This window comes from Cyprinodon variegatus, unplaced genomic scaffold, assembly GCF_000732505.1.
Source record: "Cyprinodon variegatus isolate N-32 unplaced genomic scaffold, C_variegatus-1.0 Scaffold314, whole genome shotgun sequence".
Classification (NCBI taxonomy): Eukaryota; Metazoa; Chordata; class Actinopteri; order Cyprinodontiformes; family Cyprinodontidae; genus Cyprinodon; species Cyprinodon variegatus.
Genome location: NW_015150767.1, coordinates 612,114 through 632,477, shown reverse-complemented (window position 1 = coordinate 632,477; position 20,364 = coordinate 612,114). Strand labels below are relative to the sequence as shown.

The 20,364-nt window shown below is 36.7% G+C and overlaps 1 protein-coding gene across 3 annotated transcripts in view; it reads right to left on the bottom strand.

Moving 5' to 3' along the window:
* Positions 1-20,364, bottom strand: part of LOC107090887 (transcription factor SOX-6-like) — a 154,598-nt gene that overhangs the window by 52,807 nt on the left and 81,427 nt on the right. For all 3 annotated transcript variants that reach the window (XM_015384497.1, XM_015384499.1, XM_015384498.1), the window contains 2 exons: positions 9,483-9,655; positions 4,407-4,475 (listed from right to left, as the gene is read on the bottom strand). In XM_015384497.1, the coding sequence (XP_015239983.1) occupies positions 4,407-4,475; positions 9,483-9,655 (242 nt within the window). The remainder of the gene's footprint in view (positions 1-4,406; positions 4,476-9,482; positions 9,656-20,364) is intronic.

Sequence of the window (20,364 nt, the reverse complement as noted above, 5' to 3'; positions counted from 1 at the left end):
GCCTGAAGGAAATGGGCCCCATATGAGAGCCATTATAAGAACTGACTTAACAAAGACACATGCCTGTCAGCCACCAGGCTGGGCTGGGCCACTGCTTATATGGCACACAAAGGGCCCGCCACCGCCGCGAGCATGTGTGTATGTTGTTTGTGTCGGGGCAAGGCCGAACTGTACATATGTGTCTGATTAGGCGTTAATAGCAACTGTCTCTTCTTGGTGTAGCACAAAAACAAATATCATTTTTTTCTGTTTTTGCTTTTTCTGGTCATATTCTAATAAAATCTAAAAATAACAAATAGTTAATAGAAAAATGTGCTTGATTTTAGAGTTAGAAACTGATGGCTGTGCTTCCTCCTTTAGGATTTTTGGTGACAGAGAGAAGACTTAGTGGTTCTATTTACAACTCTACGTGATCCTGGTGGAGAGGCAGCAAAGCAGCTTGAAGAAACACATTACAACCATAATGCCTGAATGCTTAGGATGGTTTTGTAAAAGGCTTTGTGCGCATCTTTAATCCAAAGAATATTTGTCAAAAGCCTTGAAGTCATCAAGACGTGTGCCTTTGTTGAATTCTTGGTCTTCTTGGATTTCCTCAATGGATGCTACTCTGATTGTTGTTAAATCATGAACGGTATGTTGAATGAAACAACTTAGGGCTGCAGCTCTTTATGGTGCTTTCACATCGAACAAGTAAACTTAAAAAGAAAAAAAAATCACTAGTTTGTGTGCTTTTGGTCACCTGACATTTCGCCAGAAATTTGCCAGTTGAGCAACAGCAATTTGCAAGCAGGCCAAAGGCACCACTATATCATCCAATCTGGTTGGTGGTTCCACTTCAAAATGGCGTACTCGGATTTTACGGAAAAAGTAGCAGTGGTTTATTTATGTCGGAAAGCTAAACAAAGCCGTCGGCATCCTTGGGTCCAATAGATCCTTCAGAGATGCTCCCAGGTCAGTAGTCCATGGATCTGCTTCTAAAGTTTCTGATTTTTCAACACCTGTGAAATTCAGATATTGTCTCATCTGGTTTTGATGTAATTTCCAAAAACAGGCCTTTCCTCTAACAAGAAATGTGTCTTTTGCCTCCCTCCGCCTTGCAGCGCTCCTGAGCAGCCTTCTCTATGGGTTGGGATGAAATGTAAATAATTCGCTCCAGGCCAGAGATGTATGGTGCGGCATTGGAGCCAAGATTAAGGCTATTGTGCATCCAACAGTGCCTACCCCCTCGGATCAGGAGGCTATATCAGATGTGAGCTACTAAACTGATTAATGATAGGCTGGCTCCGGTATATGATTGGCGGAGCTAGCAAATGAAATGCCGGGTATGGTAATTTAGAGGGTGAGTACTCACCTGCGTTAAATGCCCTGAAAGCTGGTGGCTAGCATGCCTAGACTAGGTGGTCTATCTTTCAAAGTTTCTCCAGTTTAGAAACATGGCTTTTACTTCGATTTGCTGGAGTCCCAAAGCCTAAAGGATGGCTTAAAGTATTTTTTATACTGATAGACCTGTTACTCTCTTTCAAATCTTTTCTTAAATTTATTTTGATGGGGCAAGATGTGTTTCTTCTTATAGCCTAAGTTGCAGAACTGGCATTGGATTCCAGTATTAGAGTTCAGCAGGTCTGGTAGTAGACCAGCCTAGACGTGGCTTTCTAGACTAAACCAGAAAAATTAGGTCAATCAAAATGAATCAATGATTTATAAAAGGAGACAATTATTTCTCAACACTGTCATATTGGTTTTGTTTATTTGAAGGCTATGTTTAATATTAACAGATTTTATCCCATTTCATATCAAATACTATTTGATCATTTGGAACTCGCTATAACAAAGCACAACCAAAATAAATCAAATTATTTTTCAAACTACTAGCTCTAACATGTTTGTAAATATATCTATCTGAACGAGGCTTTCGGAAGCATTTCTTTAACCTCTGCAGATGTCCTGCTGTTTCTTCGACCCATTTAAAACCACATGACAGGAAGCCTGTGATGCTTTGAACTCAACTCCCCCTCCAAGATAGCTGAAAAACATTCACACCATCCAGGAATCGAAACAGGACAAGCGGGACACACTTAGAAAAATAAACACCCTTCAGTGGATTCTTAATACATTTTTTTTATTTCCAGATATGTCAGTTCTGATCTATGAAATGTTAAAGTTTACAATAACAGGGGAAAAAATCGTGGTAAAAACTGCAGTCGGCTAAGTTTCATTATGCAGGGGAATTTTTCTGCAGAAAACTTTGTTTTGATTTGTTATTTGTACCATCTGGGCAAGATTGAGTTTTTTTCAAATTGAGATGTAAAGAACTGGCACACTGAGGCCTATTCTTTTCAACTGAAACAGTAGCATTCGGTCAGCTCCTCTGAGTATTGGCCTGAGTGAAGCTCAGGTCTGGAAATGATAAGTGGAAACAGACCGCCGCGGCGCTGCCTGTGTGTTTAAGGCCAATACACATCCGACACAGCGTAAACAGCCCGTACCCCAGTGACTAAACCCTGGAGCTTAGCCATAATAATCCTACACCTCCGTACAGTAGATCTTCCATATGCTTCTTGCTAAGTTGGGCTCTCTTGCCAAGATGTGCTATTGTTCTTGTAACAAACGACAAGAAGTTGCTGTAACCTTGCTTGGAGTCATTTATTCATTAGCTTTTAAAATGAAAACAAATGTTTCTTTTTTTATTGTTTAGCCTTTTATGCAGAGAGAATTGTGAAAAAAAAAAAACCATGTGAATCAAGAGGTCGGTTTTAACAACTGATGCTCCTGAAGTTTTGTACAATAATAAGTTGCTCAGGAGAGCTATTTTTTGCACATCCCTTCATCCTCAAAACCAAACATGACACAGTATCCACTGCTTCCCAGCGTGCAGGAGGAGCCTGTTTTTATGGTCTTGCTCTCCCCTGGGGCTGAGAATCTTAATGAAGTCTGATCCAAGCTTTATTAAGATCTACAGTAAAGGTGAGGTTTCGCAATAAAAAAAAAAAAATAGAGTGTGGGGGAAAACAACCCTTGATTAACCCCATCACACCTCCAGAGTACAGGAAAATTTAAACCTGGATACAAGGCAGAGCTAATCACAGCGCTAAGTGAATTCAGATTGGCTTATTTAATTTAGAAGTAGTCCAAGCACACGAGGAAAAGTAAATAAATAAAGTGATCAAATCTGGACCAAATTCCCACGTGGCTATTAGCCACAGTGTGCAAATTTGACAGCATTTGGTTCACAGCTGGCAGCAGTTTCTTGCCAAGTCGGGTTGCATACATGCAGAGGTTCTAAAAGGAGGTGTGTCAGGTGGCAAAAGAAAACAAAAAACGCTTCTTTAAACGTGCAAGACAGTGGAAAAAGGGAAGGAAATGTAAGATAAATAACATTATTTTAAAAAGAAATAAATATCAAATAAATTAAATCAAAAGGATGGGACAGTTTTCTGCATGCTAAAATCAGTTACTAATGCTGATATATAGTCAAGTTAGAGGAGAAAAAAGAAGGCAGGAGCCTTTGTACTTCCTGGAACATCCATCTTGGAGCAATCAATGCCAAAGGTAATAATCCAATCTTGGCCAGAGCAATTAGTGGGTCACTATTGTGTTTTAGTGTGTGCATAACTGTAGATCCCCATGCTAGAAAGCTATCTAAAGCCAATGACCAGTTTTTGGTTACTTTTTTTTTCTTTTCCAGCACACATAGCATACAGTGGGATCTAGCAGAGAGATGCTGGATTATTAAGCCAAGACCACCTGGGCAGGATTTGTTTCTTAATGGCTCTACAGACTCTTCAGAAGCAGAGAAATTATTTCTAAGCCATTTCAGACGCTCCTCATCCTTAACTCCTAGGATTCCCGTATACTGTATGCAGCGACCAAGCTCACTTTAAATTTTCCAACTAATTCGATATCAAATTCAGAAAAAAGGTTCTGCCAGTAATAAAAAAAGGAACTCCTAAGCCACATTTGTTCTTTTTTTTTCCCTAGTAAGGAAACAAAAATGTATTAACCATAAGTATGTGACGTGAACAATACTTCTATGGACAGTTTATTCCTCCTTGATTTTGAGAAAATATGCATCCGATTTGTAAGCTGCCAGAAGGTGGTAATAATATCAACAATAAGAGCATTAAAATTAAGTCCTCAGTTCTTAGAGAAAATGCCACAACTGACATATGAGGAGTAACTGCAGTAATCTTTACACCAAACATCACCAGGGAGGTTCTAAGAAACTGTTTTTGGTAGAAAGTCCAGACCAACAAGTCTGTACAGGGTCTGCAACTACAAACTGATGATCAAAATAAAAAAATAGCAAGAATTTGAGATTTCAGACATTTTTTCCCTTTGTTTCTTTTTAACTCAACAGAGAGTTTGGTGCGTCGGTGCAGAGTTTAAAAATGTATCTGCGGACTAACCTGAATCTGTTGCTGGAGAATGTTGATCTTGTGCTGCTGCTGCAAAAGCTGCTGCTGCTGTCTGGCAATCTGCACAAATAAAATAACAGAAGTGTCAATATTAAACTTGCATAACGGCAATGCAGCTGTGAGGCACTTATCATTCAGAACTTAATTTAATCAGAAAAAATGAAAACTAAAATGCTATTTTGCCATTCACTATAGCCCACTGTATATCTGCTAAGCAAAAACTATCTGGCTGCTGTCAGCATGTAACATTGCCTGAACACTTTAGGCTGGAGGACCTGTTGTATCCGTGTATCTATTACTTAGACAGGCAAGTCAACAACACTCAGTTACAGCAACACTAAAAATAAATCCACATAACTGTTAAAGTTAAATATTTTTTAGCCCTTTGGGAAACTGGTGGACAGAAAAAGAGTGACAGCAATAGACAACATAGGAAAAAACTGTAATTTGCAAAGTTAGTACGTTGTGCTTTCATTATGTGCTAAACGGAAGAGCTTTCTGGTTCAAAGTTTTAAATACTTAAAATGATAAAAGTTTATTTATTTACACCACAGTGAACATTAAAAATTAATTTATTAACCATCTTTAAATTGCTACAACTTACTATTGGGATCATTTTAAATGCTGCTTTGGAACTGGGACAATGTTCACATGAAAACAAATATGATATCTTAAATATTTTTGCAAAATTTGAATGGTCAAGGGAAATGGGTTAATGAAAATGATTTAAGCTGAAAAAAAAAGGTTGTAAGCATCTATTTTTTAGCATAATGTACTATTGGCAATTACATTAGGGGGTTTATCAATACATTTTCAATCTACTGTATATAATTTTTGTTAATTATTTGTACCTCAAAATCTCATGTTATAATGAATAAAACTTTATAATATTTAACACTTATCAAAGATTCTTTGAAGTTTATGATCTGTTAAAACAAAATATCAGACAAAATATCCCTAGTTTTCTCCAAAATGTGGCCCACATCTTATAAGCTTAATCTTATCTGTTGTAAAAGTTACAATAAGCAGAAACATAAAACATATAACATGCAAATTAAGGCTAAAAGAAGTGATTAAGCAAATGTGTTCATGATGATGATAAAAAATAATAAGAAAAATCTTTCCCTACTGAGCAGCTTCTATGAAAAAAAATATATATATATTTTGGTCTCGGCAGTCATATCTGCCTGAATTCAAAGCCTTATCTTTACGCTAACTGACCATGTCAAGCTGACAGTACTTGCAACATGTTGCCGTGGCATATAAACACATCTCATAGTTTACAATGACATGTTTACAACACCTTGAAACCATTTGGAACCTTTTTCTATGCACTTAAATACAAGCAGCCATCATCTTCACTAATTAGGGATTGTCTAATATCAAACATTTTTTGTCAGGTTAAAGGGTTGAGTCTTGTCTTGTGATGGCTGGCAGGGACCTGCCAGTTGTAAAAGCTTAAGACTCCTTAAAGAAGGAAGTTTTTCTTCAACTACTTCCACCCATTCTGAGCACAAAAAAAAACAGTAAAGCAGCTGCTTCTTGCCTTTTCTTCTTGAGGGATCGTTTAGTATATTTATTCCGAAACGTAATTGCAGGTTTCTGAATGGGAGGCGGCGCCCCATTTGCACACATGTCATATTTCATTAAAAGCAGATTTTTCTGGGTTTGTCTGTAGGGCATTATCCTATCAAGTCTCAACAGCCAAATGACTGGCTGATATTGGAATCTGTCTTTCTTTTCACTCCCCCCATTCTGCTTGCTCCTTTGTAAAGCTGTGAAAGGTGGTATGTGTTTTGATGGGAGGTGTGGACGTGTCCAAACAGAGCCTGTCATATGCCAGCCCATGGTGACATGTCGACAAAGAGCAAAAACAAAGCAAAGCACACCTAAAACACCTATTTGCTTATTGTTGCTCTCTTCTCCTCTTTCAAACATTATGCAATTTTAGTTATTCACCTAAAAAGTGCGTTAATAGACTATTAATCGATATCTTAAAGTTCTTTAGTCCACAAAGGGGTGTCCGAAATATGCATACAGAAAACACAAGAACATTTATTTGGGGTTGTAGGTGAACACAAAAAGATACCAATAAGAAAATATTAGCAAGAATTTATTAGAAATTTAGCAAAACATAAAATGCTATTTTATGTATTTTTTTAAATTATGTAAATAAACCAAGCTGACCATATAAAGAATGATTAAGAGGAGAGAATCAGAATAAAAACCAGTCCACCAGTTCCACACAGGATGGACTCAAATCAAATGTCCAATTGACCCAACTGCGCAAAGCTCAATTTTTAACACTGTGTGCTTATACACGGTGTCAAGCTATAAGGTGCTATAAGGTGGGAAAGAAGTCTTTACATTTGGAATCTTTACCACTGCTAAATTCACTGTTTCACTAAAAGTTTTAGCATACAATCCAAAACCACAACTAGTCTGTCAGAAAGGGATTGCTATTTATCTAGGCTATTTAGAGTATGTTTCTAGTTTTGATATTACTTTATTTATAAATACTACCTAGGGGTTTCATTTAACAGTTAATTTCGAAACAAATGCATTCCTTACTGTTTTAGATATGGATGAAGGTTTAGACTTGGGCCTGACTTGCAAAAACCAAAGATTTCAGAGCGGGATTAGACTCATGCCCTAAAGATCAGAGAGTTGACTTTAGACTGTGATCTGCGACTGAAGTCGTAATGTCCTTTTTCATCTAATTTAATCAGAGTGAAAGCAAACCTGTCAGCAACCTGTGATAGTTTGGCCTTAAACCTGTAACATATAACATTTGTGGACCATCCCTAACAATGTTATCAGGTTTGCTTAGCTTCATAATAATCGTCACAAATATGCCTATTTAACTAAAATCTGCACTGAACAACTGTAGGCCCGTTTCAAGAAAGAATAAAATGAACCTTCTACGTCTTATTCTCTCTTTTGTGTAAGTTTTTGTGTCTTTTGTCTTCTTTTTGTTGCCACTTCTAAATTTCCCTGCATTGGGACAAAAAATAAAAATTTCTTAACATTTCTTATCCTTTGATCTTATCCTAGACACTTGCAACCTACCCAAAATAAACTGATTTTTGCTCAGATTATTAAAAAAAACTTAACATTGTCTACCATTCGTTCACTAAGCTTAAAGTTTCGCCTTGAGGTTTTCAAGTAATTTGGAAAGTCCTCTAAGTTGGATTGTGAACAAAATAAACTCTCCAAATGTTCTACATTAATTAATTAAAGTAGTGTACAATATGAACATATTGACTAATAAGTCTAAGTCAGTGGTTCTCAAATGGGAGGTTTTCCCTCCCCAGATCAAGAACCTCTCCAGGTCAGAGGTATTCCAGGCATGCTTCACCAGAAGGAGGTCCAAGGGACGCTCCAGGACACACTGGATGTACTATGACTCCTTCCAATTACCTTAAATTATAGCTTCTACATCATGTTTCTTGTCCCTATCCCTTCTCATTTAAGAGTAAAGGGACAGTAAGAACACTATCAAAGGTAGAAAAGCAGCTCCGGAGAATCTAGACAACATTTAGTCCTAGGGACGTTATGATGGACGTGATGGAGAGATGATACTGGTCAAATTGGAAATATAACCTTCAAGAAAAGAATCACACCAAAAAAGTCCTACAAATTAAGCAATTACTACAAAGTCAGAGTCTCCATCATAAAACCTAAAATATATGAAGATGAGGAAATTAGCATCGTCACAAAGGTACGGTAGGCTATTCTACCTAGCTCCTGGCCACAGGTGGGAATGTCAGGAGGTCCCTATGCTAACTGAACTAGCCAGAGGAAACATTCTGCTTCCTCTTCCTAGCTGCAGCCCACCATGAACTGTTCCCAGGTAAAGTGGAAGATGATGAATATGAGTATGAGTATGAGTAGGGTCTAAGATGTATTTAGAAAGTCAAAAAAAGACTAAATACAAAGCATTGTTACATTACTTTTTTAAATTAGAAAACAGCCCATAATTTTTTTTTTACCTATTTAATAAAATATTAACAAAAATATACTGTATAAACTACTGTTTAAAAGTCAAAATGTAAACAAATCTACAGTTTTTCTCCTTAAACTATTGGTACACAAGAGAGGAATTTTTTGTTTCTATCGTTAGAGAAAGGATCTATATTTGGTGAATAAAATGACTTGTGAACCGCTGCTCCTTTCGTCAGCATCCAGTCATTTATTTCTGCGGATCTACATTGCAACAATGCAGGTCACCCTGACCCTCTCTGTACTTCTCCCTTACCACCCTCAAGGCAAATACTGCAACTGTAACACTTTTGTTCAAAACTGCTACACACAGATGTTGACTTATCTCAGGGTAGCTTTAACTACTGTTTCATCATTTGACTCAACAATCTTTTTCCTGTCGTTTATTTTCAATTCAGTTTCATTTCAGTTTATTTATATAGCGCCAATTCACAACACATGTCATCTCTTTCAGATGACTTTACAATTCACCAGATCATACAGTCAAATTGATTAAAAGTTTTCTATCTTAGGAAGACCAGTTGATTGCATCGACTTTCTGGGTTTATTTTGCATCACTTCATCTAATTCACATCAGAATTTCTCCCTGTTCTCTAACTCACAACTCACTTGTGGAGCCTAACCACTAACAAAACTGGACATCATATCTTCCTTTACTAGCTCCATCCTTTCAGACACTCTTTTTACCTTCAGATAATTCCTGATAATTTTCTCCTTGAGGTTAACTCCTAAACCAAATCTCCTCAAATACTAACCATGGCAGAACAGATCAAATCCTGCTTCTAAGGTTCAAGCCTTAATACCTTTCACTTGGTCACCTGAACACACATTCTTCATTTTGTTAGCCAATGTTTAAGCTTTTCCTGTCCTAGGCCAGCAATTAGAAGCACCTACTCACAGTTCTAGATTCTTTACTTTCCACTTCTCTCTCTGCCTAAAAACATGCTGTCCTTCTCTTCTCTCGTTTCTCCATTGCTGACCAACAGTCACACAATTTCCACCAGTTCTCAAATAATATAGGTGGTCACTCATCCAGGATCCCACCAATCTAATATGAATTCCTACCTGTTCCTGCTGCTGCCTTGCCAACTCCATCTGTTGTCTCTGCTTCTCCATTTGTGATGCCGCCATTTTTTTTTGCTCGTCGTGGGCAGCCAGAAGCTGCTCCCTCAGACTGATCAGCTGACCAATCATGGTTGAAAGTTGCCGCTCCTTTTCCTCAAGTGACTCCGGTGTACCTAAAGAAATTTTTAAATCATCAATACACTTTACTATTACACAATTAACTTAAATATAAGCTTGGAGTAAGACTGTTAAGAGCACATCAAAATCACCACAGTATCATGCTGACAACTTATTTCTACAGATAGAAAAATATACAAATTCCTAATCTCTCACAGCACTGGAAGCTGCATAGTTAGATGATGATGAAACTATTCCATTTCCAGAGGCACTTTAGGATGGTTGTTTTCCAACAAAATTTCACAATGGAAGCACACCTTTAAAAGATTAGGGCAAAAATTCAAAACAACTTGTTTAGTACCTTGAAAAGCTCTCATACCTAAATTCCCATAAATCTTCAAACTTGTTGTTACATCTCACTACTTATTATCTACCATCTTGTCTCTACATGTTATCTACCAGTGTCTGTTCTGGAGAACAATAAAAGAAGATTGCGTTAACCTCTTGAAAATAGGTAGAAGTTAAAAACCTTTGTCAGGTTTATGATTTAGGCATTTTTGAGAAGTTTATGGGCTGACAGCAGCAACATTCCAGTCTTATTCCATAGACATAACATTTCACACGGTAACACAGTCAGAGACAGACAGCACTGCTAACATTTGCCTTCTAATTAAAAAACAGAAGGTTTTAGTCGAGTGTGAAGAAAATGGTGCTGTTATGTCTTTTTATCTTCTGAAATGCTTTAACCTGGCTTATTTAGTCCAGTTGTGGTCATAACAACGTATAAAGCCTGTGATTTTTCACAGTTTGTATACAGTGTTAAGCATAAAACTTATCATCTGAGGCTTCCCTTAAAAGTTATTTTCATTCAACTTATGGTATCTGTTTTGCAAAACGTAAGAAAAGCAAATCAGAAAATAAAATACCTTACTTTATTTGTAAGATGAATTCACAAGCATTTTATTTGAGAAAATGCAATTGATAGTAGTCTCGCTACATAGGAGATGAAAAATTGGATAAATAAATATACATAACATTTCTAAACTCACTATCAAACCATTGTAGAAATGCTAACATCTCTATCCACCAAGAGTAGAAGACATGACAATATTTTAAAACTGTAAATTCAGATGTAATCGATGTACCGCATTCCTTCTCTGTTGTGATAATTTGGAAGGGTTTCCAAAGCAATGCTGAGACTTCTATAGTAACAAGTTACGTCTCTGAAAGAGTAACTGAATTAATATTTTAACTACTGCAAAATTTATGTCACTTACTGTAGTCGATAACTGCTGTAACTGCAGTAACTATGCATGTCTTTATATGATCTAAAATGCTGAAGAATTTGGATTATCGGATCTTAAAAAAATGAAAGTTCAGTTATAGAGGTGATTGGGATTTTGTTCATATTAAAAGAAAATAAAGAACTATATATTAATGCACATTGACAGACTTCAACTCACCTTAACATAGAAAAATCATGCCTTTTTTTAGCAATGAAACAAAAATGAAACACACTTTGCAATACAATTAAACAGGGGCTACACTATTCAAGAAAAAAAAAAGAAGGACTGTATAATCCCAGGATTTACATAGGAAACAGCAGAAACCAGGCGAAATCTGCCTGCTGCGCATAGATTGCGTTTATGAAAAGTCGCTTTGATTGATTGAGTTGTAGTAACAGTGGCTCTAGATTGGAATTAACATAACAGCATTACCAATATGCAAAAAGTAAATAGATTAGTTTTTCAATGCAGTTTCTAATGCTGTTAGTATGTAACACTGTTACTGCAAACATTGTTGTTAAGATTTTTGTGTCACTACCATGTTTACTGTTGACTTCTTCTACTGCTTTAGCTAGAGATTGATAATACAGAAGCTACATAAATCTTTGGTTCTCTCCTGATGTTGCATTAGTTTGTGTTTAGATAAATCCCCTCAGCACCGTTAAAAAGAAAAACCACAACAGCATTCAGTAGCCAAAGATTTAGCTAATCTGTTTGTACAATTCAGTAAACAGAGGGAATGAATCTGAAATCCAGACAGAAAGATTTACTAAACTGAGGGAACAGAGTACAGGAGAACGAATTCAAACATTTTCTGGTTTTACCACCTGTACCTGGTGGGCTGCACACTCACACGTGCGTGCAATTATTTCGTCACCATTAGTCAGTGATTCAACTTCTGGGCTTTAGATTGTGTTGACTTTTCTTTGTTGTTTTTTTTTTTTTTGATCCGTTAAAAATAAAAGACAGTTTATAGCTTAAAGACCTATATAACTGTAAATAAACAGACTCTGCAGTACCTTTTATATATCTTTTTCCAACTAATCTGACTACATCCTGTTGGCTTTTAGGAGATGGTACATCATGTCGACCCATGAAGCAGAATGGACTTCATTTATTTATAGTTTATATATATGATTCTGAAAATTTATAAAGAGCAAAACGTTCATTTTTGCACCCCTTTTATGCAAAAAAAGCCTTTGTTTACTATTGTTTTGCAATAAAAACGCACATTTTTCTAATTCTGTATGTAATAATAAGTTTCATGTTGCTCATTTAAGTTGGTTTTTCATTGGTTTAATGTGTTTAGATATTTGTCCTGTTTGATGTGTAAATGTCACACATGGACTGAAGTTCATCATGTTCAGAAGTTCATGTCCAGTGTACGTGTGTGCATGTGCGTGTGAGAGGTACATTTTTACAATTTCACCATTAAACGAGGGCCGTTTGTACTAAATTGACCACACTGGTCCTCACTTCCTTTTTTTTTACCGGTCAGGTTTAGAGCTAAGGTGTGAATTGGGTTTAGGTTAGGTTTAGGGTGAGGTATGCCCTGGTGATGGTTGGGTTTAGGGTGATTTTCTAGGTTAGGGCATAGAAAGGGTTGAAAATGACTGAAAATCAACGGAGGTCAACCCATGGTCCTCACTACATATAGCAAGACAAAAACATGGAATGTGTGTGTGTTTGGGGGGTAAGGTTTTGCCTTGGGGCCATGAAGAGAGACTGCAGGGTGGCCCCAACACTACCTGCATACTAACAAAGTATCCATTGTGGTCTTGTCAGACCACTATTGTAGCTACCAGAGACTGTCCCTCCCCACACATGGAAGTGACCCCTCAGCACCCGCGTACTAAAGACAACATTCTTCATTCTGTGTTTTTTTTAAATGCTAAATTACTCTTTCATTTTTAACCCGGTAATTCTTGTATATTGCATTCCCTTTGGGCCCCAGCCCTCTTATTTACACTTTTCCAGATTTGAACCTTATTCTCTTTTAGGAATGTCTTGCTCCTTCCTTTTTATCTTATTTACAGCTTTAGGACCTTCTGCTTTTTCTCTTACTCCCTTCTTGCATCTCTTTCCTCTGCCATCAACACCTTCCAATCTCCTCCCCTCCTTTCTCAGTGCTTAAAATCTTTTTCTCCAGCTCCTCCCTTTCTCCTTGTCATCCCCATCTATATCCTCTGCTACTATCAGTACTCTTCTCTGGCCTTATTTTCACTGTTTGGCTAACTGGTGGCTGCTTCATAACCCCGACAAATCTCAAACGCACAAGAACAGACTTCCTCTATATTCCTCTCCCCACATTCTTTAAAAAAAAAAGAAAAAAAAGTGAGACCCATTGTATAATCTCAGCAACTGCGATTACAGTTCAATGATTCATCTTTGTGGATTACGGGGGGAGCATTCCAAACGTGCTGCTTTGCGTTCTTTCAGCGCTTTCTGGCACCAGTAACCTTAAGAGATATTTCCTGTTTCTATCCATCAGGATTATTGCTGACACCTGCTGAGGTCACCAGCCAAAACAGAAAGCCATTAGCTGTTTTCTCTCTCTGTTTGTGGATGCTCTGCATTTAAACCAAAACACCCCGATGTCTTCATCAGTTTAAGTTCAGCTTTCAATTCAAATGTCCTGTTAGCGTCCATCATAAGAGCATTACCTGTTCAAAATCCTGTCCAAAAACATATTATATTTTCAATAATATTCATACAACTGCCACACATTATTTATGATTTTAAAAAAGCTAATCACTAGGCCTACTGTAAATATTAGTATTATCCTTAACCTTATATTATAGCATTTTGTTGTCTTGCTTCTTATGTAAACAAAATTTCTTTCTTATGTGCACAAACTTGGTGAATAAAGACGAGCGATTCTGAAATCTCTCTGTTTTTGTCCTTGACGTGGGCGCCCTTCTGCAGACAGACAGTAACATATGTTTTCATGGGAAGAAATATGTTGAAAAAAGGAAGATAGTGGATTTGGTACTTGAATGTGAATATGATTATTGCAGCCAGATGTGCCAGCTCATGCATCTAACATTATAATGAGACGCTTTCCATCCATCTGTTCTTTGGCTTTACTAACTGTGTTTAAGAGAAGATCTTAATGTAAAGGCTTGAAAAAATTGCAATGCAAGTAAAATCACCAAGAGGCTCAAGCACAGAAAGAAATCTCAGCCTATAGCTTTTCTCAATTATTCCCTTTCTTACATGATCATGATAATCACATACAAATTACATTTATTTTCTGACAAATATCATCCCTTTAGACATCATAACAGAAAGTAGAGATGCCTTAGATTTCTGCCAAAAGTGTACTTAATTAATACTCAAAAGGAGAATTTATTTTTAATGAAATGCACTCCTTCCTCATGCATTTTAAAGGTTTTCACAACCATGACTCATTCTCTGCTGTCTTGCATCTTATGCTCCAGTGTTGACCTGTTTCTTTTTATGTTAATGTAAACTTTTGAGGGTGGAGCCAACCTGAGAAAGTAAGTTTTTTTTAGTTAAGATGTATCATGAAACTGTTGACCTGTCGGGTTTTTTTGTGATTTTTACTTAATTATGGCAATGGAAAGATGGATCAATAAAACACTAACAAAACAAAGTTTTAAAGCAATTTAAAACAAAATCTTAAGACAATATAACAAAATTACCACACCATGCAAATTGCTGTGATACAGACAGAGAGACTTAGGTGTATCTGCTGCTGTCAGTGCATATCGGAGGGAAAAGTATTGATATTTTACCCGAGTAATGTTCGATATCCGTACAAAGGTTGGTATCGATATTAAATGGTAAATGGCATGTACTTATATAGCACTTTTATTCAAGTTAGGAGACTTGACCAAAGTGCTTTACACTACATTCATTCACCCATTCATGCACACACTCACACACTGATGGTGGCAAGCTACATTGTAGCCACAGCTGCCCTGGGGCTCACTGACAGAAGCGGGGCTGCCGTACACTGGCGCCACCTCTGACCACCATCAGTAGACAATGCAGGTGAAGTGTCTTGCCCAAGGACACAACGACACTGAAAGTCGGAGTCGGGGCTTGAACCGTCAACCCTTCAATTTCAGGGCAAACTCCTACATCCAACGCCACTGTCGCCCCGCGATACTAGAATCAGTTTTCCCTCAAAAATGACAGCAGTTGACATGAGCCACAGAAATATTTTCACAGGAGAGTAGAAGAGAATCAAAAGGAGGATAAATAGCAAGAGAGCAGAGAAGGAGCAGGGAGTCATAGTGTGACGCACTGGGACCTCATGGTATTCAATCGGCACGTATAAAAGGTTCAAAATGTGCGTGGATATTAGTTCACCTGCATATGTTTTAAATAAAACTGCTCCTATGACTATTTATTATGTGTGACACTGTTGGTAAAACTCTCACTTCATAAGAAAATACTGAAATATGTTTCTTTTTCCTCAATCAAATTAAGAGCTTTTGCATTATTGTCAATTTCATAATCAATGAAAGTAACAAACTGTGCCATACAGACATATCATTTGATATTCACTAATTTCCTGATTGACTGAAAGCTCCTGCAAGAGTCAAGGATCCAGTGGTTAAAGTCTCCCTCTTTTTTGTGGTATAAATCTAAGTCAGTCAAACCCAGATTCTGTGGGTTAGACCTCTTATGTACCAGACAGCAAAAGCTTGATTGGCACATAGAAACCCAAACACACTGCAAAATATTGTATATAAACAACATGGTGGAACAATGTCACAGAGCAGCATATGAGAAGCAGGAATCATTTAGATCGACTCTGCAGCAAGACCACAGCCTGTTAGCTAAGACATTGTTGGTGACAGAAGAGCTCAAAAACAAAAAAAGCTTTAGACAAAAACTTTTGAGGTGAAATATCGTAAACAGCTTCATCATGAAGCTCGAGAAGATGAATAACCACGAAGCTGAAATGTTTTCCACATACTTTTCACACGCCACACGTTTTTAGGAGCACTGATGAATTAAAGAGGGTCATTGGTTTTCTTCACCCTTATAATAACTGGGTTTACAAGTAAGTTCAGGTTGTTGTGTCAGGAGGAGCATAGCAACAGTTGTGTTTGCATATTTAGGTCAGCCAGACCGACATGGAGAAATAAAACGTTCCGCTCTAATCAGGGCGTTTCTTTCAGCTGGGGCGGCAGAACAGAGGCATCTGTGAGTGTTCCTGTGAGGAGACGGTTCATGTGTCCAAATATCCAGCTTAGTGTGGTGGACAAGCATGCTTTTCCTAAAAGTAGCTGTTCAAACAGTATCGTACCAATGTTACCTGAGTTTTACAACAGGTAATAAAAGACAAATAAGTAATCAGATTTTATCAATTTTTTCTGTTGATTTATTTGAAAATATCCTGGATTTATTTGACTTATTTTTTGGTTTTTAGCAACAATGCATGAAGAAATTCATTTTATTTCTCAGTTCAGAAATGAATTTCTCATTTGAAAATACTGAAATTGATAAATGTTCCAGGTTGAAAGCAAATTTTAGCTGAGAATAAAAGCTAACTTTTATCATTTAAATTTTCCAGGTTATTACCATAACGTTTTTGTTTACTTCACTTTGTTTACTTTATGTTTGTGATAGTTACATTGACGTTTCAGATATACTTGTGACAACTTCCTGGTCCTGGCGTAAACATGAATCAGGTTACCTTTTTGTTATGCAAACAGTTCTAACTGCAGTTCTCATTTTAGACAGCAGCTGTCCTTAAACGGGTAAATCTGCTGGGATTCAAAAGGTAGTAGAACAAACCAGTCTATAGACATTGTTTGAGAGTGACTTTGAAGTGTTTTTTTATTTGTGCATAACAGGTTCCTGCTCGTTTAATTCAAACGTACATTAAGTATTGAGAACTTAACCATTCAGAATTTGTTATCAATCCACACTTTAGACCTAACTCTCTTTTTGGGTTAACTTTCTGTTGATCATTTTAATATATTTCTAATGAAATAGTTTTATTTCTCTTCTATTACATGTCACTCAAACCTCAAAACTGATCTATTTACCACAGTGTACATGTGTGCTCTATTGTAGAGCAAGAGGGTCCTAAAAATGCCTGTAAAATCTCAAAATAACACGCAAAAAACTGGAGACCCCTAAAAATATCCACTCTATTTATAGAGAAATGAGTAAGTCTGTTTTTTCTTGAAATAAATGCATTTTCCTTTGATTTGAGTAGGTAGGAGGAAAATTTTCCCAATGGGAACAGCTGATTTAGGATTAAAATATTAAAGGAAAAGTCTGGTTAGCAAGGAATAACCAATGAATCATTATTTATAACTAAAACTAATTGTTTGCGGTGATTTAATGAATTTAGTGTTAATCAAAAAACAATGAAAACAGTAATTTTGTCCTGTTTGCCAATGTGGCAATAAGAATAATTGTCTTGATGCCAAAAAATAGCCAACAGATTTTGCTATAATACAATAATTTTCTTCGCAATCACAGAGTCTGGGAGCGGCCATTTTTTGCCCAAATATAGTAACACCTCACTTCTGACATCTTCCGGAAGTGACGTCACGGTGCGGTAAGCCTAGCGCCATTCTTCCCGCTTTATGAGCAAAATCAATGGGAGCTACTAGAAACATCTGCAATCAAAAACATTTAAGATTTCCAGAGGGCTTGACTATTGAAATTCACCAGAGCTACAGTTAAACTGACAATGCCCACGTGCATGTTAGTTGGATGTTGTTATACATCGGGTAAAAGTGAAAAAAAAAAAGGTTATCTCTCCTTTCCGATTCATGATTCTCCACGGACTGGTTCGTCATTGGATTGCCAACTTGAAGAGGGATGATTTGCTATCGAACTTCTGGCCAGAGAAAAAACACGTAATATGGAGCCAACATTTAAAAAAAGAATGTTTTCAAGATGACTTGGATAATAGCGCGTTGTGACAAACACCAGATACAGCACTGGGACTTGCTCAATAGCCGATAACGCACCGTGACATCACAAACCAGTAGGTGGCAGTAGTGTTCTTTGACAAACATGGATGTCTCCAGTAAAGCACATTCAAATGAAACTACTCCTAATAAAAAAACACGTATCATTTATTGAGCAGTATGTAATGACATATTTAATATTTCATATTTAATTCATATTTAAAGTACTTTCAGAAGTTTGAATTCTGAATATGACCGGACTTTTCCTTTAAAAAAAAAAAAGCTATCCTATTATCTTATATTGAGTTTCTTACTTACTTTTACTATCATTTTTGCAGTGTAAACATCCAAAGTAATTCTTTTCATTTTAGAATATATTTGTATATATTTAAATTGACATTAAATAATTTATTTCATAACTTGAAATGTCTTAACTACTTTAAAGGATATCTAATACATTTACAATCCAAAACAGTTGTTAGTATGGCGTCAGAATGCTGCCAAAAGTGCACAACGGTAATGAATATTCTTCTGAGTAGTTTAATTTAAAATACACAAAACCACTCTGAGAAGGCAAACTGCCTGCGATTGGTTACTTTCAGTGAATAAATGCATCACAGAGCTCAGCAGTGCGAGCTCTGTGTTCTGGTTGAGAGGCTCAATGCTGAGGAGTTATGGACTTTTCTTTAAACTTTAGTCATACTGATATGCTCATCTCATATTAGGGTCTTCACTTCAAGTCCTGGAGGTCCCTGTCCTTTAAGATTTGTCTCCACTTCAGAAACACCTGAATCTAATGATTAGGTCAATAAATAATCAATAATCTCTGGGGAACCTTGTGTGCATACTGAGGAGGTATTTCTGTGATTTTAGTCAGGCGTTAAAACAGAGAAGCATCTAAAAGGAGCAGGACACTGGACCACGAGGACATCTTTATCAGCTGTAGAGAACTGATTTCACAGAACCTTACATTAAACAATTTTTTAAAACCTATCAGATCAGGATCAGCAAACCTTTAAAAATAAAAATTTTTAAAGCTGACTAATAGTATTTATTACATAAATGATGAAGAACCATATATATATATATATATATATATATATATATATATATATATATGAGACAGCAGACTGCATGTGTTTGAGCTTGTTATTTTGCCTTCTGCAATTTCCAGCTCGGCTCAACAGGAAGGGTTTATTTTAGAGCTTATAACAGATGTCCAATTATTATTTGCAAAAGGTGCTCATGGATGTAAAAGCTGTTTTTCTCTGTAAAGGTAATTAGAAATGGAGTTGGTCACAATTAAGAAAGGGGGGCAGACACATGTTTCTGGGTTGAAATGAAACTCAGTGTCTGTAGTGTTGTGCTGCAGAAAGCTCTCCACAGTTGATTTTTCCACAGAGGAAAAGCTTTCCTCTTTAACAGGAGACAAGAGCGTCTCTTTTCCTGTGAGCAGCTCCACTACACAGCTTAAAAGAGCCGAGAGAAGAATCCACTGAATCATCCATGACGGGAAACATTTCGGTTTCTAGGTCTTCATCAGGTTTTCCAACAACAGCTGCTATTTTTTTATATATATACATATAACCTTGAAGAAGTAAAGGCTTCCTGAAAATGTGTTTTATAATTTTTCCGTCGTGTGGCAGGTCTGATGCAACATATATAAGAACATTTAAAAGTATAAAACATGTTAAAAAATAATACAATTACATCAATAAATTAGTTCAAGACAAGGAAATTAGCCCAACGCAGTACTCAATGTAAATGTAATGTAAAATGTGAATGTAGGAGAATCATGTGGTGTTATGTCACTCGCAAATATCTCAAATTTGGGGGATATTTTTCATAATCTGCCCGAATTTTAGCCAATTCCTTCAAACCAAACGTATTATTTGTATTTTTGGTAAATACCGGTACATATAACATCTTAAGATTTTGCATTGAGATTATATATTTTAAAGGTGAAACGTGTTATCTTTTCTAATGTGCACCAACACCTACACAGCAACACACTGCTACTACTGTTACTTCTGTCATTATGGCCAAAGACTTTATTTGTTCAATTCAGCCAACAGGCCGTGTCTCCAAAACTCAAGGTATTGAGTGCTGTAACCTGTCATTGTTATGTCTTATCAATAGAATATATACTACTACTAATTGATAAAATACTTTTACCATATTACTATGTTTTCTATTATTTTACTGAGAAAACAGGAAATATTGTAGATACAATTTTTGAGCAGTGACCTGGAGAGAAACGGTTTCCTTTTAATATTTTTTTTAGCTTTTTCATCCATCCAACCATCTATGCATCCATCATCCATCCATCCATCCATTATCCATCTATCACTCCATTCTCTATTCATTGATTCATCCCACCATCTATACATCCTTCATCCATCCATCAATCCATCTTTTATCAGTCAATCCATCCATCATCATCCATCCATCCTTCATCATCCATCCATCATTATCCACCCATCCATCCATCATCATCCATCCATCCTTCATCATCCATCCATCATTATCCACCCATCCATCCATCATCATCCATCATCATCCATCATTCAT